A 25,285-nucleotide genomic window follows, 5' to 3' on the forward strand; every position below is an offset into this window, starting at 1 on the left:
GACACGAGCGTGATAAAGACTCTCCGCCAGCTTGTCATCATCGCATGTTGCCAGGAACTGCTGTATGTGTTCTTTCGCGTCGCGACCACTCTTCTCGAAGTGTAGAAGGGCGGTCCGAGCGTAGGCATTCAGCCTGTTTGTGTAGTCGCACAGATGTTCGGTATGTTCCCGCTTTGCAGAGTAGTACCGGGACAGTGCCGTCTGCGTGAACTGCGAGCAATAATAGCGGATAAACGCATCGCTCAACAGCTTCCACTTGCGCTTCGGCTTCTTTGGAAGTTGACGGAACCAATGAATGGGGCGTCCCTGAGACTAAGCTCAAATGGAATGCACCATTTGTCGGCATCTGTGTGGGTTCCAGTCATTTCGTAGACGAACCCACGGAGCCACTGCAAACAGTTCTCGTCTTGTTGTGAGAGCCTGAGAACGGCGTGATGCGATCTAATGGTCGGTGCGACGCCATTTCAATCCTCGGTGTCGGGTTCACGTCGTTTAGCGTCGCCAGCTCATTCATCTGACGCATTAACTCGACTTGAGGATCTTCCTCGTCGAATGTACGCACGAAAATGTCATCGCCACTTGACGAACCGTCATTGTCGACTTGACGACGTCCGGCACCACCTTTGGGAGCTCGCGCACCGCCCCGGCGACCGAACGAACCCTCGTTACCAGCGTAAACACGTTGCATACGGCTCTCCGAACGTGACGTAACCATGTGCGAGCCTTGAAAGTACAATGAAGCTTCGGTAGTGCCAAAGGCACCGCGCTCAGCTCCATGCTTGGTCGGAGGAGTACGGTCGAGTCGTTAGGGTGTATGCGGCAGCGGAATCATGGACGGATCTTCATCTTGAAAGATCGGTCGACTCACAGGCTCCTTTCCAGCGTTGATGCCAACAGCGCCAAACGCCTTCCGAAGCTTCTTCTTCCATTTCTGGAAAGCGGCTCCGGCTTGATGAGTACTCCAATCTTGGAGCGACATCGTCGATGGGTACGTCTCATTCTCGAAGCCCAGCGCCAACAGTAGCGAAACTGAATCCTCGGCAACTTGGCTAGTCGACACCAAGTTGACTGGGTATTGAAGTTCCTGCGCAAGCGCAGGCCAGTCGGCCTTTCGCTTGGGGATGGGCTTGCGCAGCTGCATCCACACATCATTCTGCATCAGCGCTTGTACGCGGTCGAAAACGCGCTTGGCGGCTGGTGTATCACCGTTGATAGGTGGGCGAGGTGCCTTCAGCAATACTGAATGCTTGGCACTCGCCACCGAAGGTTTGGAACCCTCGGTCACTTCCTCATAATCTTAATAGGTCGGTTCCGGTCCCGCAACGTCATCTAGATCGTCGGCAAGGTTCCTCGAAAGGGACTTGGTCGCCCCGCTCAGCCCCGATGATTGCGTGGCCGTCACCGGTGTCGCTGCGCCTGGCTCTGGAACCGGCATCTTGTCTTCGTAATCTTCATAATCGTGGACGTCGGGACCCGTCGTCAAAGCTCAACGAAAGCTCGGTGGCGGCTGCAAAGCGTGCAGCCGGGCTTGAACTCTCGTTGGGAGCTCCGCCAGACTTGGCAGGCATAACTGGTACCGTCAGTTGTCCTTTCGCCATGTATCTTATTTTCGTTTTCTTGTTCTTCTTCTCTTGGTAGCTCGTTAGCTAAAAAGGCCATACAAACAGTTCACAATGGTCAGAATCTGTTCCCGGGTCGCGGCACCAGTTGTGGTGTTGGAACTCCCACGTGAACTATAGCTACATATGTAGTTAGGACGTTCCCACAACAATACGTCTACTAGGATAGCAAACGATCGCTCGGGCGGACCTGAAGACCCCAGTTCTGCCCTTGCACCGGGACAAACTGGACCTTGTAGACTACTTATATAGGTCAACCAGTTAAAATAAGAACACGCTACTAACACTAGCAAAGCAAGTATGGGTTCTGAGTCCTCGTGGTCCCAACAGCGGAAGGGTACCAGGCATGGGTAAGCCTTTTACGGGGGCACAGAGTGTTCAATACTCGGTTGGAAGAATAAAAGGGATGGAATACAAGCACTCCCAGTCGTGCAAATAGGCAACAATACACCGTCACGTAAAACCTCCCGATAGTAATCGGCCAAAATACACAGTCTCTTGGCCTTGCCGGATGAACCCTCGCTACAGAGCTTCGAGCTCACCAACAGGCATAACACACTCAAACAAGCTTGAACAGACGGTTACCTTGAAGCCGGACGTCGCTCTGTGTGCTTGAGTGGAAATTCTGTTCTGTCTTTATGTTTACTCTTTCGGGTCTATTCCTAATAAGAAGTCCTAATCAAGTATACAAATATCAAGTGAACAATGATCCGTTATGGATCTTCTTGAACGCCAAGCGTCATCTGCACCGTCGCATGAGCATCTTTAACGACCCGCGCCCTGTCCCAGACAGTGAACGTGTCTTCCAAGGGTCGCTGAGCCTTCCGCGAACTCATATCAACCGCCACCGAGAATTCGTACCGTAGACGGTCAGTTCTTGGCCGCTGAATGCGAATCCGGCCAGTCCATTATTAATAATAAAGACAGCTGGATTCAGTGACATATGGACCGTATCCAATATCCGTTGGGAGTTCGGTACTGATGCCGTTGAGTCTCTTGCACCTTGGAGTCACTGTACATCACATGACCGAGGGTTCGTCGCTTGAACACCTTGGGTGGTGTCGCGTCTTTGTCAACGGACGATTATCCGCAACTATGGAGAAATCGCTACACCATACTACTTGTTCGGTTTTGGCGCCTGTGTGCACGTGGTGTATGCACTGCGCGTGACTGCGCACGTCAATAGCAGCGGGCGTGAGGTGCTGGTAAGTCGTAGGAAGAAAATGCGTGGCGCAGTGGCTGTACTTCCCGAACTGGGGTGGCCTCGTGATGGGGGTGCTGTCCTGAGCTTCGAGTGATCCAGCGCACACAAAACTTTAAGCTGCCGCAGAGCGAGCTTGTTAGTATAGTATTTTTTTCTGTAGTGCAATAGGAATGTGAGCAGACACTCGAACATCTCACAGCGTGTTGATATTTACAGAGCGCTAGCTAAAGAGATCTAAAGAGAACTGCGGGCACTTGACGAGATACGCCGATAGATGTTCTTACTCGTCACCACTGTTTTCTCGCGTTCTGCTCGGCTCTTTCCAGAAACCGGCGCAGGCGCATTGGAACCACCGCTCGTTGCCGTAGTGCACGGTGATCTGAGCGCCTGTCTCCACTTTCTTAATCATCTTCATCTTCACAAGCACCCGGACGCGATAGCGCGTCTGCTGCTCCAAAAAGGTGGCATTCGGCTCGCAGGAGTGAGAGATGAAGTGTGTAATAGAGCCACATCGCAAGGCGTCAACGTAGACGTAGTTATTGTTCACTGGTCTGATGTTGTAGAGCAGCGTGTATCCTGTGTTTGTCTTTACGGCCTGTGATGGTTGAGCCTCCACCACTGCGGGGAGCTCTGACAGCTCTCCACAGTACTCACCCAGTACGTCTCCGAAATCGAGATCCGTGGTCGTGTACACGCCGAGACCCACCCGTCCGGTATCGAACAGCTTCAGCGAGCATAGAGTGCGAGGTACGTTACTGCAAATGGCGCCCAGTTTGCAGTATTGGTACATGCAGAAGGACGCCGATACCACGTTGGTGCAGGTATCCCAAAAGCCGTCACCGAAGCACTTGCATGGGTCGTAACTCCCAATATCGGGGAGCTTCACCCCGTTGCGCCTGCACGTGGTGGTTTTCTCGATCTCTGCTGGCCAGGATACAGTCTTACAAAGAGTTCGAGACTGCTTCTGTACTGGATCTGAATACATAGACCGCTTGGTGTGCAGGATCTCCAACTCCTTCTTGATCTCGGGGCTGCTCCGCAGTATATTAAACTTCACCGCCTTGACGGGCTTCGCGTGGTAAATCATGGAGCCGCTCCTCGTCACCGCACATTTCGCCAAGTTTCTGCATTTTCTAGACCTTGGAACTAGCCACTGCTCCCTTTTCGTCTTTGGCTGGTGGTGGATCTTGGCGCGGGCGTATGGGTTAGGTACCGACTGGACGGACACACCAGCGTCGGAGTCGGAGACCATGCCGCAGCACTTTTCGGGTGATACAAGGTCAATTATCTCTCTCACCGCTGACGTTCCAGAGTCCCCCTCACATGGAGAATATTCACCAGACACCGTAGATCCTCCTGCAAATACCGCATCCGGAGTAGAGACTCGCGGTGGGGCGCTGGGTGGCACGACGTGGATTCGGTTTGTCTGCGTGATCGAGGAGCTGCTTGCACTGCTCGGCGGCGTTTCCAGCACGATCTCCTCGGGTACATGTTCACGTTCTCCACGAACGGCCTCGTATGCCGCTGCGACAGCCGCTTGTAGGGCACTATTCAGCGCACTGGACCTCGTTGGAGCGGAAAAAGTTCCTGGAACCAACTCAAACGTCCGAACCTTCCGACAGTTTGTCTTGACGGGTCCCAGGGGTAGTATGCCACCTTCTTGACCATCATGTTCGTCGGTATCGGCTCCTCAGTGCTTACAGTGTCGAAAAGGTCGACGTCGTCGACACAGGTGACGACGGCGCGACGATACCCTCGGCGGTCGCCGCAGACAAAGGCACGGGAGAAATACTCTATCGTGGCCCCAGCGTGGAGCGCCTGCGGTGGCAGCTCCGACGCGCTGAGGCCCGGCATCGCCCTGTGGTGTGCGCTGGACGCTGCAGGCGAGCTGCTGGTCAGGGACCCTGGGGCTTCTGGGACTTTCTGGACAACCAAGCGAGCCACTCAAGGATCGTCATCGTCGCTGAAGTCACGACATTTTTTTTCTTTTGACCTTAATCTTGGCACCTGTTTTTCGATTCCTACTCGCCACTAGATTTCGCACTAGCCGCTGCCGTTTACGCTTAACCTTCTTGGGCTCATACCAGTTTTACCGCTCCATACGGGACCATGTGGTGGGTCCCACACTCCTGAAAATGTGTCACACACTACCTGTGGACTCGTAAAACCGGTTGCACGCCACCAGTTGTCAATGCTCCATCCTCGATATGCGTGTGTGCCACCACATCGGCTCCGCTAATGTCAGATATGTCACATGTTTGCCGTGTGGCGCCATTGACGGGAATCACATACCGACTAGGTGCCGTAGCACATGGTTGGCCAATGTTAGCCACCCTCTCGATTACGTTGTCCATAGGGTCATCTATCGCTGGGGCCTTATCTACCGCAGCCTCAAGCGTTCTTGGTTTGGGGTCCTTCTTCACCAGCTTCTTCGTCGGCTTATTGAGACACCACTAAAACTGCGCTAGTAGTACTTGCTCACTTACTCGATTCCCTGTCGCCACGTTTTGTAGCCCCGCGGCGAAGTCAGCATCTGTTTAGCCGGGCGTTATGTGCCTCTTGTAACGCTTCATTCCGCAGCTGAAAAGTCTAATTCTGCACCGTTATGCCGTAGTAAAGCTTTATTCAGATAAGACCAGGTTCGGCGACGTTCCGACAGTCGTCAAACCAAATCAACCCACCATTTGCTTGCACTTTCCTTATAAATTTCTTCTAAAGATGACGTATAGCGTCTTATTGGGGACCATGAACTGCGTCTTTCGCGCTCTTAAACGCAAACTCAGCATTATCTATCCACGTAGAAATCGACACTTTCGTGGAGGGTGTGAATGGCGATAATTTAAGTTCCTTCACATTCTTCTTCTTCCGGTGTCCGTGAGCACGGTATCTTCAATGTCCATGGTGATTACGTCGACTACGTCGCTTACGCCTCTCTCGTCGTCCGCGTTGACCACGTCATCATCGTTGATCATATCGGCCTCGCTCGTCATGTTATCCATCGGATTTCCAACTGGAGCTGCTACGCTCGTCGTCGCTCTCATTGAGTCGATTGCCATCGTGCCTGCGTCATCGTCGCAAGAAGGATCGTCCGAGATATCGTCGTCTGATAAGAGAGAGCTACAACCTCCTGTTTGCCGAGATGTCGTTCGTCGGGCACCGCCATGCTGTTCTTGGCGTTCTCCACGATGGTCACCGTCTTCTTGTCGATACCGATCTCAATGATGGCTACCTTCCTCACGTACACGTCGTTCTTCTTCGCGGTCATCACTGATCGTTCCGTCAGTCTTGGAAAGATCGCCAGCGTCCTGGCGTCCTTCCTTGCGCTCGATTTTGTCCCTTCGCCTGCAATATATTCAGCGTCGTCTTCTTGGCTGCACGGGAATGGCGCCAAACGTACTGCGTCCTGTGGCGACGGTCGTACGTTGGCAGCCACTTGTTGCCAATTGCTGCAACTTCTGCATCATGAATGACAAGCTTTATGGGCTCGATGTCGACGTACCCGTACTCGCCACTCCGCTCGACGCGGCTGGGGCCTGCGTTGACTCGCGTTCCGGCTGTGGATCTTCGGCATCTGTGGCTTCTTCGCCATTTGATCGGCAATGGTGCTCGTCGCCGCTGTGTCCCATCCTTGTCTGCATTCCAGCCACTACAGCTGATAACTGTTGCACGACGTCCGCGGTAGTAGCCGTGTTTGCCCACCCTTGTCTGCATTCCAGCCACTACAGCTGATAACTGTTGCACGACGTCCGCGGTAGTAGCCGTGTCTTCCGCAGAGATTACTGTGCCGTCGTTTCCCTTCATTTCTTCATCTAACGCCGATTTGTAGGTATCTCCTTTGACAGCTCTGTTCAGCGCGGCGCTCTGCCGCTCAAGCGTGGTGTTTTCTGCATCACTGGATAGTACCACAATTTTTACCTTGCTTCACGGAGCGCCTTTTTCGCTCCGCACTCATTCGTGTCCTTGCTGGCAGCGCCGATACTGCCCTCACAGTCGGCATTGCTGTATTATTTGCAACAGGGTCTCTGTATGCCCACCATGTAACAAGTCTCGGGTTGCATGCTTGCCTGGGAGTCGTGTAGCCGTTCGCGCCTGGAGCGCCGTTCACCAGGGATCGTGTGCCCGAACGGACCGTATGCAACTAAACACGCTGTAGCCCACCGTAAAGTAGCTGTGTTTCCACCCTATTTATTAATACTCAATGCAGTACGCGGCACGGCCAATCGTACTCAAGCTCCATCCTCGCAAAGCCTCGGCTTGCACCACAATCGTCAATCCACTCGGAAATACGCCTGTGATGTCTACCCTCTCAATACGCAGCCACCACAGCGAACTTAGGAACCTCGTGCCCGCTTACCGGTCCTAGCTTCACGCGCCCACCCGCGCTTGAGTACTCCTGCACCGCCAGGAACTTGTCCGCCCTTTGAGTAATCGCTCAAGAAAATAACTTCTTGCGTCACTCACGATACAGTCAGCTCGACCGACTCGTCAATTAATCGTATGTTGATCTGCACGTGTCCTCACCCACGTAGCTTAATTCGCCTTCGCCTTGCTCGTCCTTCTTGCGCTCGAAGTCCGAGCCACTTGTCCTTCTCGTAGTAAAACTGGAACAGAACGCCTGCCGCCCGTCACTCGCTTGCTCACTCACTCGTCGTCCTTTTTAGAATGGGGTCGCTCCGTGCGGGTCATCACCCTTCGCACAGACTCGTTGCAACTCCTCAGCTCAAGATCTTGCCTTGGCGGTAGGTATAGTCTAACGTAGCCTCCGATCCTGCGACTGGTCGCGGTCGCCAACATCGCTTCCGATCTCCACCATTCGTCTCCATCTCCGACGTCCCTGCCTGATGTTTTCAGCCGTCGTTGTTCAACCTCATCCGCGTGTTCGTTACCGACGCAGATAGACTCACCACGCGGTTGCGAATTCACTCTATTACAGTATGATCGCATATATACTGCTAAAACAAAGCATCCAACGGAATACAGAACGCTAATAATAGTAACCTGTAATGTGCGTCAATTAGAAGGTTGGGTTGGTAGCGCATTTACGATCGCTGTCATTGTATGTACATCGGCTGTTTTAACAGGTTATAATCTAGACATTAACACGGTAATAGTGCTTAGTATTGTAACTGAAATAATCCCTTTAAACAGCTCACGTTTTAGCATTTTAAAATCTTAAAACAAACACGATTCTACAATATTTTCTGTAAAAGTGGAATTACAAGCCCCTCTCTGTATTATAACGTCCCTTGTATTTAAACCCCCTTTTGAGATATGACCACCTTCTAGAAGCTCATTCTATTAGAGTTCATTTACTGAATTAGGTAATGTGAGGCCTGTCGTACTAGAACTCGGACCTAAGGATCGTCAATTTGGCGAACTTCTTTCCACTTTGGCCCTATTCACGCATTTACCATGCATCGCAGCTTTACCATCAGTACGAAGAAGAAGGGGGCACAGAGACCAGGACGATCGGCACACGAGCTACTGCTCGCAAGTTCAAAATCGTTCGGAAGTGTATCCGTTAAGCCACCAACGCGCAAAATAATGATCGCGTGGATATAGACCACGTAGGAGACTGTTGTGCCGCCGTCAATCCCGCTCGCTGATCTCGCCCGCAACGCAATCAGAAGCTCTTCAACAAGCTGGCTCAGCGCACGTCGTTCCCTTTCGTGTCATCATCTTGCAAGCAAATATTTCAGCACTAGGCGACTTCAAGTAGAAAAGCTTGTTCACAAGCTCCAAAGTCCAAAACACTGGATCGACATTCTCATCGGCTGTTTTACTTGGGGCCCTCTTGGACGATCAGAAGTGGAGGCCGTAGAGACTCCTACTGCTGCTCCTGGATGGAGGTTAATCTCATCGGCGCTCAGCAGGGTCGTCAAAGCTGTCAGCGTCGAGGACATCACGACAGAGGTGACCGGTGTCGACTGAGCGAGCTGAATGCTAGACGCAGCGGCCGAGCCACTTGGCCAGGCTGAGGGAGGGACACTCTTCCCTGCTGGCGGCGTCACAAAGACGGCCGCAGATCTGAGCCGGAGGTTGCTGGTGTCAGTACTGGGTCCAATATTGACAGTGTCTTTATTATATTTGTACAGAGAGAAAGGCCTAGTCAAGAAGTTGAGAAATATGCCCGAAACCAGCACGTGGTACACCGTGGGTGGGTTGCTCTTGCAAAGGGACTGCGCAAGCAGCGTGGAGCTGGTGTGACTAACTGACAGTGTCAGGACAAGGTTATAGAGTATCACTAGAACGTTTGAATTTTTATGTTATCTAATTATTTTATCTGAAATGGGTTGAAACGTGAAGGCTCTGGAGCAACAGTAGGGAGAGAATAAGAAGGATCTCATTTGCACAGGCAACGACACGGAGCGCCCACGTGTCAATCCAAAAAACCTTGATACAATGATCATGAATTGTGGATAATTTCCGGGAACAAACGCGGAGACGCGCTTCGATGGTGCAAGTGGGCGACCCTCCGCTGACACGGAGGCCAAGGAGTCAGATACATCGTGCTCAGAGGATGGGGCTAGCAACACCGAGAAAACGAAAGGAGATTCGTGCGGCATCAGAAACCAGAAACAAACAGCGGCGACAGCCATTTCTAGAGGTACAGCGCTGTCAGGTTTTATCAGTTTAGCATTTGAAGGCTAAATTGTGTTTGAAACGGATGGAAAGAGCTCGAATCTCTCTCTAAAGGAATGAGACATATTGGGGGGCATTAGCAGTGCGGAACACTGGGGCTACAGGCATTGTGAAGCTGAACCATGGCCATCGAAGCGCAACAAGAACTTTAAATTAGCAGACTAAAAGTCTGCAGGTGCTCATTGAGTGTTTAACTAAACAGCAAGCACATAGATAAGCTGCTTAATCTAGCAAGTAGTCGGCGATGTCATTGCGAAGCACCAGACCTCTACGGCGTCATTTCTTAGCTTCCGGGTTTTAGACTCATGACCAACAACACTGAGTATAATTAGAGCCTATTCCCTTTCGTCGCTGTCTGTCCCATCGTTCGTGGCGCTAGTGGTGTTGGCTCTGCCGTCTCCTCGGCCAGACGCTGTGCAAGCATTTTGTTTATCGGATCAGGTAGCGGAGCTACATCTCGTACGTCAATTGCAATATTGTGCAGCACCATGCACGTAGTATTTGTAGAGGAAATGTAACTTAACGATTTTGCTTCTTGTGACCTCCGCAGCATGCGCAACCCTTTTTTGTTTTGCAAACGCACAGTCCACCACGATTCTGTTCGACTGTGGTTGTAGCTGTAGTTTTGCTCTCGGTTCGACCGATCCAATTCGTTATCGAAGGTTTCGTACGGAATTAAAAGCGCATTTGATAACGTGTAGCCTTTGTCACCAATAACGAAGCCTCCAGGGGGTACGTTCTCATCAATGTGTTTCCCAAAATTTGATGCCAGCCATAATTGCTTATCACGTGATGGGCCAGGCCGCAAATTAGCCCCTGGTTTGGATCCAAAACCGCTTGAAATTTTACAGCTGGGTAGCCTTTGCGACTGTACCAACCCTTATAGTCCAGCGAGCTCAATTGGCGTTCCGTCGACTGCAGCGCAAACTAGGGGAACGCCAATGCGCAACTCGAGTGCTTCTTGAATAGCTCCCCACTTTTCTTGTGATCTAGCCAAGTAGTTATAGCAACGATAATTGTTCGCAATGGCAGCTAGAAGCTCGTTTACTGCAGTAGCTGCCCAGCTCCTCGACCCGCGGAAGGTATGTGCCGTTTCGCGGAAACCTCCCATTGAGGCTAAATAGAAAAGCATCACAGTAACTCGCGCCTCAAAGGCGAAGGCGTAAAAGCCTGCATAATTTGCGAAAGCTTGACTGTGTGAGGCGTAAATTATCCTGAAACTACTTGTTGCAGCTAGAATTAGATAGCATCGCATCAACATCGCGAGCCGGTAGCTTCAGAGTGTTGGTCTTATCCTTCTTGACAGCTACACAAATCACGGCGGTAACAGTCGACACGCCTGCTACAACCGCAGCTAGCGCGGCTTCCTCATCAATCCTCATCTAGAAATATTGAATGTTTGCAAACGTGCTCTGTTTTCCCTTGGTCTTCGCCCCGACACAGTTTCGGGGATCGTTTTGAGGCCAACATCAACGCACTGAAAATTACCCAATCAAATCGAAGCTGTTGCATATTTCTAATCCATTTTTTCAAACACTAACACCAGATACGAGTGATGCAGCAAGGCCCACAGTATGTTGCTACTCATGTTTGTATTTGATTCTTTTAAGAGGGTTATTAATATTTGAGAGGTGTTCACATTATAGCCATCGAAAAGATACCTTTCAAGCTCTCTCACAGCTGCAAATTCTTAGTGACGCACCTGCTACAGCAGCTCCGCCCAACTTAGGTCATACTCTGTCGCCGCGGTGGTGAGCGAGCTGTTGCTGTCGCTCCTTGCTACTTATCTACTCATCTACGTGTCTACACATTCGCCTATGAAACTCATCAGCGCATCAGCTAATCGATTACTGGTATGCGTACATAGTATGCTTATTTTCGATTTGCTCAGATTCTGATTTAACCAGAATTATGTGCCAGTGACCCTGCTGCAGGAGTTTTGGCTAGGTGGTAGCAGACCTGCTGTAATTAGCTGACAAACAAAAGCATACATGTTACATTGCGGCACCAGCAAACGTAGCAATCATTGCGCTACGACGCTGAATATCTAAGCCACGCAGCAACTACCACCGCGCGTCAGGCAAACTACCAACATATTACTAACCTTTTTTATAGAATGCCCAGGTAGCAGACAACATACTGAGGGATTCAAATATAAATCAACCGCCAGTTGGTAATGGCAAATCGCACGAGAGGGAGTTAATCTGAAAGGCCAAAATAGGAAGTTTACAAGAATAACAACAGCTATATATCACAAGCTCGCTACTGAATTACTTCCTCTGTCCAAAAACATAAGCGGTAAGAGCAGTTAGAATCAATTTATTTCTCGGAATGCATAAACTGGCAACTGATTGGTCTACATTACTTTTCGAATTACGGTGAGTGTTCTGGTTGAAGTTTAGATCAAATCAGTTCGAGAGTATGAGTCGCTGGTTTCTGCACGTGTTTCCTCCACCACTTTTTCTTCTTCTCGTCCACGTTCTTTAGCATTGGCATCAGTCTTCATGCGGGTCGTCGATCGCCTCCCAGGGCTCGCGCAGTGGATGGGATGGTGATGGATTGCCATCTACATGTGCTTGCTCCTCCGACAGATCATCTGCCGACACCTCGTTCTGTTCTTCATGCTCTGGCTCCGTCTTGGCCACATCGCCTTCTTTTCCTGCCTCATTAGGCCCGGCCTCATTCTGCCGTCCACTGTCGCGGCCACTAGGGAGCAAAGATATCTAGATGCATAGTTTGTGATGCCGAATGGGAAATTGAGAAGTCTTCGCTAGGTCGTTATTTTTAGACGTGGAAACTTGTAAAGATGTCAAACTTTCAATCGTCTATATAACGGTGCTACTAATAACGCGTAACCCAACCTTCACTCGGGTCAGAAGTGGTTGCCAACCACAACAGCAATTGCATTAGCGTTTTTAGCCGAAATACATCGTTATAGTAATTTAATGACTTAAATTTGTATGGAAGACGCTAATATTTTTCGGACACGGTTTAGGTAGATCGCTTATATTTCCGGATGGAGGAAGTAGCAATTACGAGCTACCACAAGCGGTGGACTGTAACGTGAAACATTATATTCATGATCGCGTTTTAAATGACGCCACGTTGCTATTAGTACAAGGAGACAATAGGCAGTGATTCGTTGAGACCTACTTCAAATACGATGGTTAAGGATATCGAAAGCATGTGCGTGCTTGAAGTGCTGGTTACGTGGCCAGATCGTCCTTTTTCACGCGCACATCGGTCTGGGGTGTTGGCAGCGGCGATATAACCTTTTTATCAGTACTATTATCACTACTAACGAAACTGAAATGCTACTAAATACGGTGTTTGCTCTTTTCCATATGCTGTTGTGGCTAAGAATTAACTGTCGCGGCACGTTCGTTATCGGTTCTAGTGCGATGACGACTCATGACGAAGGAACCAATCGATAAACGCTTTCTTGAAAGGCTGTTGAAATAATATAACCGAGCCACACACGAGCTAGTTTTGCGGCCGAAGGGAAGAAGTTCTGTCCTGTCACGACGCACCAGCGGCACACATCGACATGCTGGCATACACGTTTCACTTGCCATGCACGCTAACCGTGTTATTTTGTACCGTTGAGCTTTGGTATCACCTTCTCCCACTCGTTCGCATCAGGAATTTCTTCTTCACCACTTCCTCCCAGGTAACCCGATAGCTCAACACTCATCTAGCTCCTTAAGCTAACACCGTAGAGACGTAACATTCAAAGGTGTCATAATGGTTGCTGAGTGTCTTGTTGGGTGGTAGCGTTCCCCGTGAGAGCGTGCACCATTTCACAGAACACCGCAGTTGTCGAAGTATTATACGGCAAACCTAAGTACACATAAGTTTATGCGCTATATTCTACAGAGTTTCGTGCGAGTTCGCTGGAGGAACATGTGTATTCTCTTTTGGTACTCGATTCAGGACTTCGTGTTCATGATGGAGCTCATTTCACCCTGTGCACGGTCGATTACGGTGGCTTGCCTCGATGTTGATAAGCTGCTGGGCGTAAGCTCCTCCACATCAGCGTTCTCTTCGTTAAAGAACTTCTTTACGCACTTGGAGCTGTAGAGCCTGCTCCCATTCAATATTAGCATTATGTAGCGTTTTTGGAGCTCATTGCATTAAGTCACCTGTTGCAGAGGTCAGTGTCCTTTGTGCGCAGCTCGTTACTGCACAAATGATGGACAAGGCGACCGCGGGGACGTCTCCGTCGCGTGTTGCCTGCGGCATTCTATCTTAGCACACCGCATCAATTGTGGCTTTTGTTATGCGAATTTAGAAGTGAGGAGAAGGCAAAAGGAGAGGGGGGTAGTTGTGTGCGACCTTATAGGATTTCAAAGGGTTCGCGGTTTCCTCAGAATACAGTTGTGCACCTCCAATTCGGCAGGGCGGACCATATCAACAGTGCCAGGGCATAAGTGCACAACGTAAAGCAAAAACCAAACGCAAATGCAGTGCACTGATATTGTTCTTGTTAATTCAGTACAAAATTTACGTTTAGTTTTGAGACGATGCCCGTGTGGCACCAACAGTTTCTAATAGTCTTTGGAGATATGTTGGTCCAGCCTTCAGACAACCACTTCATGGCGGAGTAAATGTCGACCGGCGTGTAAGGAACACCCTTGTAGAACAGGTCCAGCTCCGCGGCTTGCTTCTTGTTCTAGTACTCATTCTTCAGGCACTTAATGATGCCCTAATCCATGGGCTGCAGTACGGCAGCTGTATTAGGCGGGAGCTTGAATAGCAACATTGGATAGCTCAATAGAAGGTCCGTTGTGCGACGAAGCATTGTCAACAAGTAGTAGTACTTGTCGTTCTTCCAGCTGCATACGTTCATTTAGCGCCAAGAGCCAATCACTGTACTTTACCGTATTCATCCACGCCTTCGGCGTATTTCTGTAGGTAGCTCCAATTTCGACTAGAAGGTCGCGATTTTTTTAGGGGGCGCGGCACTTTAGACCGACCGATGAAGTGCAGCGGAAGCTGCTCCGTGCCATCGGCGTTGGTGGCAACGCACACGGTGATCCGGTGCTTGCTCTGCTTCCTCCCCTTCTCTTTCTTGCTCACTGGTAGTGATCCTCGCGGCTCCCGGCGGTAGAAGAATGCGGTCTCGTCCATATTGAAGACGTCCCGGGGGTGGTAATCTGGAACAAGTGCTCGAAGATCTTTAAGTCTCTCTTCCACTGCTGTGTCGTCCACGGAGGCCCCCTCCCCATGTCGTAGCGAAAACCACAGCCCTGTGCGCTGCTGAAAGCGGTACAGCCACCCTTGACTAGGTACATTGCCTCCGGGTAGCTGTACTCTTTCACGCTTTGCAATCATTAGTACCGTAGAGCCCTGAATAGTTGCGTTTCCGTGCCAAGTCTTGAACTCGTCAATCTTCTGCATAATCTTGGCGTCAGACGCGCGAATCGCGGGCGCGCAACAGCGCTTCCGGTCGCGATAGGCATCCGGCAAGGCGGCAACGTCCGCCGACCGCTTAAGAATATTCTGGACGGTAGTGCGCTTCACTGCTTGGGGGTCCTAAAGCGCTCCGTTGCCCAACGAGCAAGTTCGGAGTGAGAGCATGCAGGGTCTGACTTGTGCTTCTCGCACAAAGACTGCTTTTGTGCTTGAGTTAGGGACATGTAGGAGAAAGGGCGATGTCCCCTTGTCTTTGGCGGTAAAAATTAAAGTGTGTGTTTGTATGAAGACGTTCGATCCAAAATTTAAAATCAGATCGATGCGGCGTGTCATCCCTCCGCGAGGAGGGGAATTACGTTGAGGTTAATTGCTAGGGTGGTGATGGGCAAAGGTAATTGCGCATCCGATTCGCGTAATCATGAAATCTGACAGGGTATCGACTGATACCGGTGCCGAATTGGAGGTGCACGACTGTAGTTCTTTTGGTGCTAATAGCACTACTAATTTCCATTTTTAAGAGTACTAATAAACATAGCACTACTAAAGCCATTTAAATAGTACTAAAGTTGAAGTAATACTTAGTATGCATAATATTACAGTTCTCTGGAATGTTTTATCCAGAGCTCTTACCAGGCTGTATGAAAACATCATTTTGCTAATATCGTAGTAATGTTAGACTAGCAGTTTGATAGAACTGTTTGTAAAACGGTCGCAGTACCTAATAAAATGCGAAACCTAATCTCGGAAGGTGAATATTTGACCCAGTCGGACAATCTAATGCGTGTAGCGCCGCTTAACGCATTCTTTGATAATTGGAACCGAGCTCCCAGTCTCTTGGACTCGGCTGAGCCGATCCGGTTCCATGAAACGAGTTTTCCTAAGTAACTGCTCGGAGCTCGCCAAGTTTTCTTTTACGTTAGCTCGCAACTTACAAGAAATACATCGATTGATGTCCATTGTTCTTAGGCAAAGCCAACTTATCTTAATTCGCTGAAATCTTCTTCTTCTCTGTCGTTTTCGTTTTCACTACCGGCGCTTGCTCCATCGTCGCTTCCTCCAGGGCTACTGCCGTTACTGCCACATCCCTCACGACATCCGACTGCAGTTGTCCCTTCACCGTTTTTTTTTCTGCGCTTCACTGTATGGAGTCTGCTGCCATACCGTCTCGAGCTCCTCCGGACTGCCACTTGAGCTAATCGATTCGTGCTGACCCTCGTCCTCCTTGCTCTGGCGACTCCACGTCGTTCGCATCTTCTTGTCGTCGACGTCTCGCTCGTGCACGGCTTTCAATCGGTCGGTTGTGTCTTCGTAGCAACGGCGTGTAGTCGTGACTCGACGGCCCTGTTCGTCCATCACCGACGAGTTGCTGGACGAATAGGACGAGAAGGTGTGGCCCTCAACGTGTTCCTTGGTTGATATCTTATGCTCAGTAGCGGAAGTGGCCTTGTACGAGTTTGCTCGGGGTTGCTTGCTGAGATTCTTGCTCTCGCTGCGTCATTTTGCCTTACATGTCGCTTCGCTTTCAGTCTTCCTCGGCTTCTTGGAAGTGTTGACCTTGTGTGCAGTCTCACTTGTATTGTCTTCATCGTCGACATCCATGTCGGTGCTGGAGTCGGTATCCGAGTTTCCGCTGACAACCCTCTTCGAGTAAATTTCGTGCGTCAATTCCGGGGCAACCTCGGGAACAACATCTAACTGGAACGCGGATGGGCGGTACTTGCGCGCAGCTACAGGTAAGTCCACAGAGAACCCGTCGTCGTTGTCAGAGCTATCTCCATATTCCGCGTACGTCGGTGCTGTCAACACCGCACGGCGCGTGCCGAGCGGGATACGCGGACGCATCACCTTGTGGATCTTCAGCTCGAGCGCTACCATAGACGGCTCCAGTGACGACATGGGGACCAGAAGCGCGGTCGCACGAGATCCCACGAACTGAACATGGTTTGTGTATAAGCGTATTTAGCTTGTTTGCGTTGTTCGAAGCAAACTAACGAATGTCCGTGCGAGGAGATCATTTGCGTCATTGCTGTACGATGGTGTCGTTGCCTACCGGCCTGCGGTGTCGGGGTGCTCGAAGTTTGATCCGAGCTTACAGATCTGCGGAGGTATCCATACTTTCCGGCGGCGAGTCTCCGCAGATGTCGTTGTTTGTCATTTACACACAACGCCGGTATCCTGCCCAGAACAACATACATTTACACATGCCAAACATGTACTTAAATACAGTATCGCCAGCCTGAGGATATACTGTACTTCTGATTTAGAGTCTGCTAAATACCGACTTCACGGGTATACGATTACTTTGGAATGATGTTCGCGCAGAACATCTTACATTATTTTGTCGGCTCTAAAATTACACAAGATAATCAAAGGCTTCAAATTCAAAATTCATTCTAATTTTGTGTACGATGCTCAAGGTAATAAGACAAATGAAAATTGTTATTCTTTGTCGGTCTTCTCTACGATTCCATCGATTTGAGTAAGGCTGTAAGCATCTCCATCAATTGCTGGTACTGAAAAGCCGAATTACACTCCATTCTTTCACGATCCCCACGTTCGTTCTCTCTGCGTTCGGTATCCATTTAAGCTTTCACGTTCAGCTGAATCATCTGGCTGTAAAGGATCATGATTGCCGCCCGTGCAGTTATTGAATCTGTTCGTGGACTGGAAAAAAAGTGCGGTAGGCGCCGAAGCTTCTAAAACCACCAAGTTTGGGCAAGAAAGAGACCGCAGAACCCAAGTCAGAGACTTCAGAAATCTGTGCAGCAGCTTTGTCGGCCTATCCATCGTTGTCCTGAACGGGCGTGACATGGGTGGCTGCGCTCACGAGAATAAGGTGGACATCCTGAAGACCGTTGCCCCTAAGACAGAAGTGATGCAATTGGTGGTTTCTAGAGTCATCTTCCATTTGTCCATGGTCGACTTGCTTTGAAGTACCGTAATAACGCTGCCACGAAATTGATTGCAATCGAGAGGTTCCTGGGGTATAACTACTGTCTTTTTAGGGGGCTTTCCATGGCGCGCAGAAGCCGCTCCTCCTTGTTGATATGAGAGGCAAGATGAACTTAATTGGCCGTTTTGTGTGTGGCAAAGTGCTTGTGACTGACTGGTTCCAGCAGAGCAACCGGTTTTGCTCAATCATGCGGAAAATGCGCAGAATAGACCTGTTTAGCTGTCGTCCGCCATACAAATATCAAGTAAAAATGTTTCATTTTTTGTGTCTGTTTCACATTTTGTCCTGAAGAGATACCGAAAGTACCGGTACCTACGATAATAATCGTTACTGTATTTAAGATCTCCTACTTCAGACCCAATATTTTTGAGGTTGTATTGCTGCAAAATACACAAGATCTGTACATGTACCGACGCATCTCTATCACGTATTATTTAAACAAAACAATTTAGTTATCAAGTTCTTCTTCGGGAACTACGAAGTTTTCTGTCGTGACGCGTATCCACAGCATGGCGCACTACGGGCACTTCTTCCAGCAACCGTCGTAGCAGCTCCCAATCAGGTTCCCTCCACAACCGAAAGCTTGTAGGCGTATGAAATGGCAACGCGCTTGAACTTCTTGGGAGGCTTGCCAGTGCCAGAAATACGGGTTCTCCCTTTCCGTTGGCCGAGCGTGAGGGGAGTGCGCGCCATTGCGAATTTCTGGGTGGATACTTACAGTTTAGCACGTTTTTTGTACTCTGAATTAGGAGATCTAGACTTGTGCGCTGTTCCATTCTCGATATGTGATTGGTTGGAGGGCAGTCTGAATTAGGAGATCACTCTGAAGTATTAATAGGAGATCTCAAATACGGTATTAACAATTAAGATTCCGCGGTATATCATAACTCTCTATGTGACTTATCTACAAGCAGGTATTTGCAGTAGCGGCATTTTCTTTCTAGTTACTGCCAGTACTTTTAAGTGAAACAATTCAAATTACTGGCAGTAACAGTAAATCAGTTCAATCCTTCTTAGCTACTGTAGTAATAGTACTATAGTACTGGCTTATGACCAACTACGCATATCGTGTGTGTGGTCCACACTATCTAGCCCTTGACTGTCGACCGCCACTTCCATCCGACGGATCTCACTCCGGTTGTGCTTATACGCACCTGCATCTCAGCACGGCGGTTGTCCGATTTGGTGCAAAGAGAGCTCATGACGAAGGCCCCCGTCGGAAACACGCGCTCCTGGTACGCGTTTGACGGACTCCGTTCGAGCCACACCCGAGCAAGTGCAGCGACGGACGGAAACAACGGTGAGCCCGTCTCACGAAACCACTTGCAGACGTCCATGTGCTTGCAGAGTCCTTGTAGACGCCAGCACACTATGTCCTGATGTTGTACGAGGAGAAGTCGGGTGAAGTCTTCTGGTGTGAGCTTGCTGTCTAGATCCTGGTCGACGGCGACGCGGACCCATTGCACAGTGTGCTTCAGCCACTTTCTCAGGACTTCGTCGGCTTGTTCGTGAAGGGTGGACACCGGCGAGCTGTTCATAGCCGAGGTTACCAGGGTGGAACCATACATGATCAGATCGTCCTCAACGGACGGCACTAAATCCAGGTTCGGTGACATTTTCACATTCGTGCTGTTGTTGGCTCCCGAATTGGAGGTGTACATCACACAGAAGACTTCCCGGTGTGCGTTGCGAAGGCGATCCTAACCTTCCACCATGACAACGTCGATTGTCACGGTGCTACTCTCAGCGGGAAGCGGCAACGCAAGGTTCTCGTCAGTGTCCGTGACTCTTCTCCTGGAAGACCGGTTGAATCAGGTTCTCCACTGTGAACTTTGTGCGGGGGCCAGAAGCAGTATCACCAACGATTATGCTGTGATTGTCGGCAGCCTCTTGGTGATCTGCCCCTTGACCCTTTTTCAGACAGACTTGGCCTTCTTTGAAGTATGCGCTGATGTGGACCTCTCGACGCGGAAGCGACTACTCGTTAGTTTTGGGCGTGCAAAGAGCTTCGACGTCGTAGAGCTGATAGTTGTCGGTACCGAGGCGTTCGAAAGCGAACTTCATCAGGACGATTAGTTCAGACGCAACTTGGTTGCTGCGCTGAACTTCGATGCACGCGAGATCAGCCAGGGACGACGTGATCTCCTCCATCTCAACCAGCAGCCTCCAGTCGACGTCCGTGAACTTGTGAAACACCTGTGAGTCCTTGTACGACTCACCGTGCTGGATGTAGGCTCTGAAAGCCGGAAAGTCCACAATCGTCCGCTGGCGCCGGATCACCGACGACGCAACACGAGTATCACAGTCCACCATTGGGCTCAGCTCCGGAAGACCGAAGAAGAGCTGCAATCGACTCTCTGAGGCGTATTGAAGTGGTTGTTGAGGCCTCTGGCCTTTCGAATCAGCGCATCCCCTTCGGGGAACGGGCCATCCAACGTGCAGACTCTACGCTCTTTTTTCTGCAGGTTGGTCTCGGGGTCCACTATGTACACCGTCTCAGTATTCTCCCTCATGCCCATGCCGTACAAGAGACATAGAATTAGAGCGTGCATTGCACAGTCGGTAGGCGTGGAGTCATCAAACAACTTCGAGACTTTCTTGGCGCTCGGCGTCGTGTCAGACATGGTGAACTGAGCCATACCCTCGATGGAAATGCCGTAGAACTTCTCAATCCTGGACGTGATCAGAGCCTTCACCTTGCATGACTCGTGCGAGCCGTTGTGCACAGTCACTAGCAGCGCAAGCCTGCAAAAAAAACAATTCCGCGTGGTGAAGGAGACCGATGTACCCACCACATCTTTCTTGAGGCTGGCAGTGGTACATGAGTCATGCAGCACGTTTAGGAAGGGCAAGCCAAACGCAGCCTTAAACTCATCTTTCAACATCGTCGTCGCCATCGTGCAAAACCACTCGAATAATGCCTCGCGTATGTTGCAGAAGTTCCAGACGAGAGAATAGTAGCGCCCGCGTTACCCGTGCGTAGATGAACGAGGTTGCGAAAGTCATCCGTCACAACCGTGTTGTACGGCAGGCCTGAAGCATCACAGATAGATATTGTTAGTGCATCTTGCCACATAACTTAAAAAACGTGGCTTACCGTCCTTGATCAGCCAGCGCGCAATGTGCGCATTGAGCTCCTTTTGGGTTGTGCTCTACAGTTTCTGTATAGCTCCGCGCTTGGTCATCTTCGACTGAGGAGGTTGCATGTCCGTGATGCGTTGTGAAAGACATCCAGAGACATCGCTCAGCACCGAGTCAATTTGGCGACGATCCCGCATGGTGCGCTTCGCCATCTCCGCCTTGCCTACCCGGTGCGTGCTGTGTATGGCGGCCATGTGGTCCTTGGTGTTAGACGTATGGCTCCAGCGTCGAAGACCACACTGCCATGAGTCAGCTGCGGCGTTAGGCTGTCTGGTTGCATTCGTCGTGCGCAAGGCACAGATGTGCGTGAACCTCTCGGCGTCGTCGTCGTCTCCGACTGCAAACGGCGTCGCAAAAATGTGCGCGACGTCCCACACGTTGTCCCGCTTGTCGACCTGACGGTAGTGGTGGACGTCAAGCGGGATTCCATATGAATCTACGCACACCGTGAAGTGGTCTCTTGCGACGACTGGCTGCAGGACAGGTCCAGTGTCTCGCTCTCGGTGATCGAGGGCTGACTGTCCTGCTGGTGAGGCGTGCCCGGCGACCAGCCCGCAGCGTCGAAAGCGTCTAACAGGTCTTCGTGGAAGGCATCACTTCAGGTGGCGGGTTCTTGGTCTTCCAGCAGAAACTATTGTAGTACATAGCAAATTAGTAACCGATTAACAATATAAATTTCAATGTAACTCACCCCACGGATATGTTGCCTGGGTCGTGCAGGTCATTAGAGCACAGGTAATGGACCTCTCTATCGCATACAGAGTACGGGTCCGTTTGAGACAGCCCAGGGTTGACACAGTTGATGAAAGCACACTTCATTTTAGGTTGAGGTGATGTAGTCTAGTGTTAGGCCTGCAAAGAAAATTGCGAAGTGGTTTAGCAACGTGCCTTCCCAGGATTGAAGCAGACAACCTTTAAAGAGCAACCGTAGCTCAAAGCAGCAGTAGGGGAGCTTGCACACGGCCTTAAAACGACTTCATGTCCTGCATCTAGCAACCAATCGCGCAATCGTGCGACGAAGAGGGCTAGAAGCGAGAGGGATAGCGTGCCGAGTAGTGAGCAAGCCGTCTTGCGTCCTACTCGCGATCCATAGCGGTGGTCAAAATGGAGGATTGTCAGGTACCCGTCTGGATTTCGGTATTTACTCGCCAGTAACTCGACAGTACTGGAGGAGCTGTAACCTGGGCTACTGGTTACTAAGTAACAGTAGAATCAGATTTGACAAAAGTACTGACTACAATATAATAGTAATAGAAGCGCTACTATCTCTAAAATACTATCTAATTTACTGGCGAAGCAAATTACTGCCAATCCCTGAAGGTTTTTACTTAGCTCAAACTTCGAAGCACTTCAACTTGTCCCATACAAATCCCCATATATGCTTTTCGATATGTTTCTAGAAAAGGAGATTTCCTTCAGTACATGTCGTTGACAGATTCTAGAAGAGAATAAAATCCGTGGGGAACTGACAGGTGCAGATTGAAGCGCATACAATTAGTAAAGCGTGAGTCTGGTTGCTTCGGACATCGAGCATTTAGTTTTTTTTTATCGTGACTTGCATAATTGATGGTTTTCTTCACGTTGGCGCCACCCTACCATCACTGCGCCGCAGGTTTGCTTTCGAATAGAAAGCTGTTTCCAGTGCCGTCTCTTATTGATATCTTGGCAGTCTCGCAACGTTACTTATACGGTGATATTCGCTCCAGTCAGCCGCGTGCGTCGGTTTTCTCACACTGGTTATCCATCTCTCGGCTGCATCACGACAATCCACATTTGACAAACGGAAACGTCAGGGACAAGAAGAAACACTTCGGAACACCTCGTGCAGAATGACCAGTACGCTGTCGTCGCCTTCACACTCGTCCATGCCCGTGCTACCGCCGCGCTACTCGTCGCGGTTGTTCCGATCCTCGTTCGCCACATGCTTCTCGGTAGTCGGTGCGGTGCGCAGCGAGCTCTGGGGCTGCGCTTTTGTTGCGCTCGTGGTGCTTCTCACGTCGCTCAACTACTGGCGCAATCCAGTCCCAGGCTGGCGCCGTACAGCCGACATGACGGCAGTCTTTGGCGCCGCGCTGTACCACGCCTACTGCTGCGTCGCCGTGTGCCAGGACCCGTTAGTGCAGGTGATGTATGCGTTGGTGGTGGCCAACTCTGGCTACTGCTACATGCAGGCGCGCAAGGCGCCCAACCAGAACGTGTCGTCTGCCTGGCACTGCGGCCTGCACTTACTGGGCAATGCCGCCAACGTGCTGCTATACCACGGGATCTAGTTGAACGAAAAGAGGAGAGAGTTAAGTATATAAGGCAGAAGAGCCGTTCGTGGCATCTAAAAAGTGAATATCTAATGGTTTCGATGTTGTAGTTTTATCATTTTGCGCGAAAAGCGCCGAAAGACGAGCTTCCAATATCCGAGAGCGTCGCTTGTGCCAACGTATTGACACGGTCTCGAGATAGTGCCAAGCTTGAAGACGAGATGTCGAGACGGTACGTGACTGACTTGCGGCCGCTCTTCTCGCATCGATACTCGTCCAGCAATGAGATGGATACATCCATTGTGTCAGGAGAGAAATGCTTGTGCACGACGTCATGCAATAGCTCTTCAGTGAACATTTGCTCGTCCGTGACCCAGAAACTCATGTCGCGCGTCCACTCGATGGGGAAACAGGCCTTGCGACCCGGAGCTTCGTGACGGAATACATGCGAGATGCCGTCTTCTGTCCAGAACGCTTTCTCCCGTGATTGATAACCGACGCTGTAGTATCCCAGCTCAGCCAAAGCGTCCACGGGGCGTCCTGGAGCACTAAACCTGCATCAGCAGCACAGTGAACAATCTGCCACGTATCTCCCACTGCTCGTGTCTTCCTCTCCAGCCTCGTGCCTCCCTGTCCTGCACACAACGTCACCCAAATTTGACCGTCGCTTGCCAGCACGTGGCTTGCACTGGCAAAAAAGTCACCGAGAAGTTGACGGTGGTGATGGATCTTGTTGCGCTTGTTCTTGTTGCCTATGCCTCCTTCCGCTGCATAATGCGGGAAGTTAAACACGATCCTGTCGAATTTAATGGGCTCGTTATCTTCAAACGAGTAGCTTTCAAGCTTTGTAGCATTCACACCATGTCGAACGTGAACTCCGCCATCGTGTAGCTCGTCTAGAATGTCGCGAGACTTTGGATACATATCCATTAATTGGCTCTTAGTGTCCAGTGATGTGACGGTAACGTCTATCTCGGATGCTCCGATGCGAGCGCTGTTGGCACGCAGGTACGCTCGCGAGTAGGAGAAGTTGCCATCGCCAACCACCAGCACTCGGGCACCTTGTTGAAGCAGTCCCAGTGTCGTCAAGTCACCGGTAGCTTCACTGCAAGTCGCAGAATATGTGGCTGGTGATACTGTAGACGACATGGAAAACTTGTTCCTGAAGCAGGAAGGTCGAGGACGCAGCAGGTTGCGTGCAATACTAGTAATGCACATCGGCAGATGCTACAGTAATTGGAGCACAATGACTTGTAATTAACACTTACTAATAACGGATACAATTGCAAAATAGTGTTATTAACGTGCTTAAATGGGGGGAGTAATTGAGGCTTGAGCAAGTACTTCTTCGCCGCTACATTCGTCGTCTGTGGGTAACCTTACGTATTGTAATGATACCACAACATGGCAATGACAAGTGCGATAAGTGTGGGTCCCAGAAATGCCACCGTGACTCGTCCAGACTGCGCAGTTTGGACTGTTTCGGCTGACACAAGATTCTGCTTGGGAGGCTTCGCGTCGCCTTCCTTCTCTTTTGTCTTCGTACCGGAGCTGGCCCTGCCCTCCTGCTTTTCGCGACGTTGCTTTAACTGAAACATGTACCAGATAGCAAGAATATGGCAAACTGCGGTCAGTAACGTTCACGTCCCCATAAATCATGTGCTGCGCCCTCACCGTCAGCTCAAGGTCGTCGATGGTCATGCGTAGCTGCCACGGCACTTGAATCTTTTGCTTCTCCAGCTCTGCGATCAGTTGCTGGCGGCAAGACAAGAACGCCTTGTACTTGGTGACCACTTCTTCGCCAAAGTCGTCGTCACGCTTGGCCTGTTGGTGAGCTGCCTGTAGCTCGTCGTCCCGTGCATACAACTCGTTGAGCTTGTTACGGATGATCTTAGACGAGCTGCCCAACGACTCGAGGCCCTGCGTCAATAGAGATTCCCCTGGCATCGTCTTGGTGCCTGCACTCAACCGAGGACAAAAGCTAAAATGAGACGCGTCGTAATCGACCCGCCGAGTCGCAGCTGTAATCAAATCCACAATCAGTCGATGTAAAGCACAG

The 25,285-nt window shown here is 50.4% G+C and overlaps 3 protein-coding genes across 3 annotated transcripts; 1 reads left to right on the forward strand and 2 right to left on the reverse strand.

Moving 5' to 3' along the window:
* Positions 1-22,803: 22,803 nt before the first annotated feature.
* Positions 22,804-23,244, forward strand: PITG_03092 (uncharacterized protein; the record flags this gene model as incomplete). Its single annotated transcript, XM_002906140.1, has 1 exon — positions 22,804-23,244. The coding sequence occupies one exon, from the start codon at positions 22,804-22,806 to the stop codon at positions 23,242-23,244; it is 441 nt and encodes a 146-aa protein (XP_002906186.1).
* A 97-nt stretch (positions 23,245-23,341) lies between these two features.
* Positions 23,342-24,375, reverse strand: PITG_03093 (uncharacterized protein; the record flags this gene model as incomplete). The annotated part of the gene is made up of 2 exons (XM_002906141.1): positions 23,342-23,704; positions 23,776-24,375. The coding sequence occupies 2 exons, from the start codon at positions 24,373-24,375 to the stop codon at positions 23,342-23,344; spliced, it is 963 nt and encodes a 320-aa protein (XP_002906187.1).
* Positions 24,376-24,578: 203 nt separating this feature from the next.
* Positions 24,579-25,185, reverse strand: PITG_03094 (uncharacterized protein; the record flags this gene model as incomplete). Its single annotated transcript, XM_002906142.1, has 2 exons — positions 24,579-24,815; positions 24,901-25,185. The coding sequence occupies 2 exons, from the start codon at positions 25,171-25,173 to the stop codon at positions 24,606-24,608; spliced, it is 483 nt and encodes a 160-aa protein (XP_002906188.1).
* Between the last annotated feature and the right edge of the window lie 100 nt (positions 25,186-25,285).

The sequence above is a fragment of the Phytophthora infestans genome, genomic scaffold (assembly GCF_000142945.1).
Source record: "Phytophthora infestans T30-4 supercont1.4 genomic scaffold, whole genome shotgun sequence".
NCBI classification, from domain to species: domain Eukaryota; phylum Oomycota; class Peronosporomycetes; order Peronosporales; family Peronosporaceae; genus Phytophthora; species Phytophthora infestans.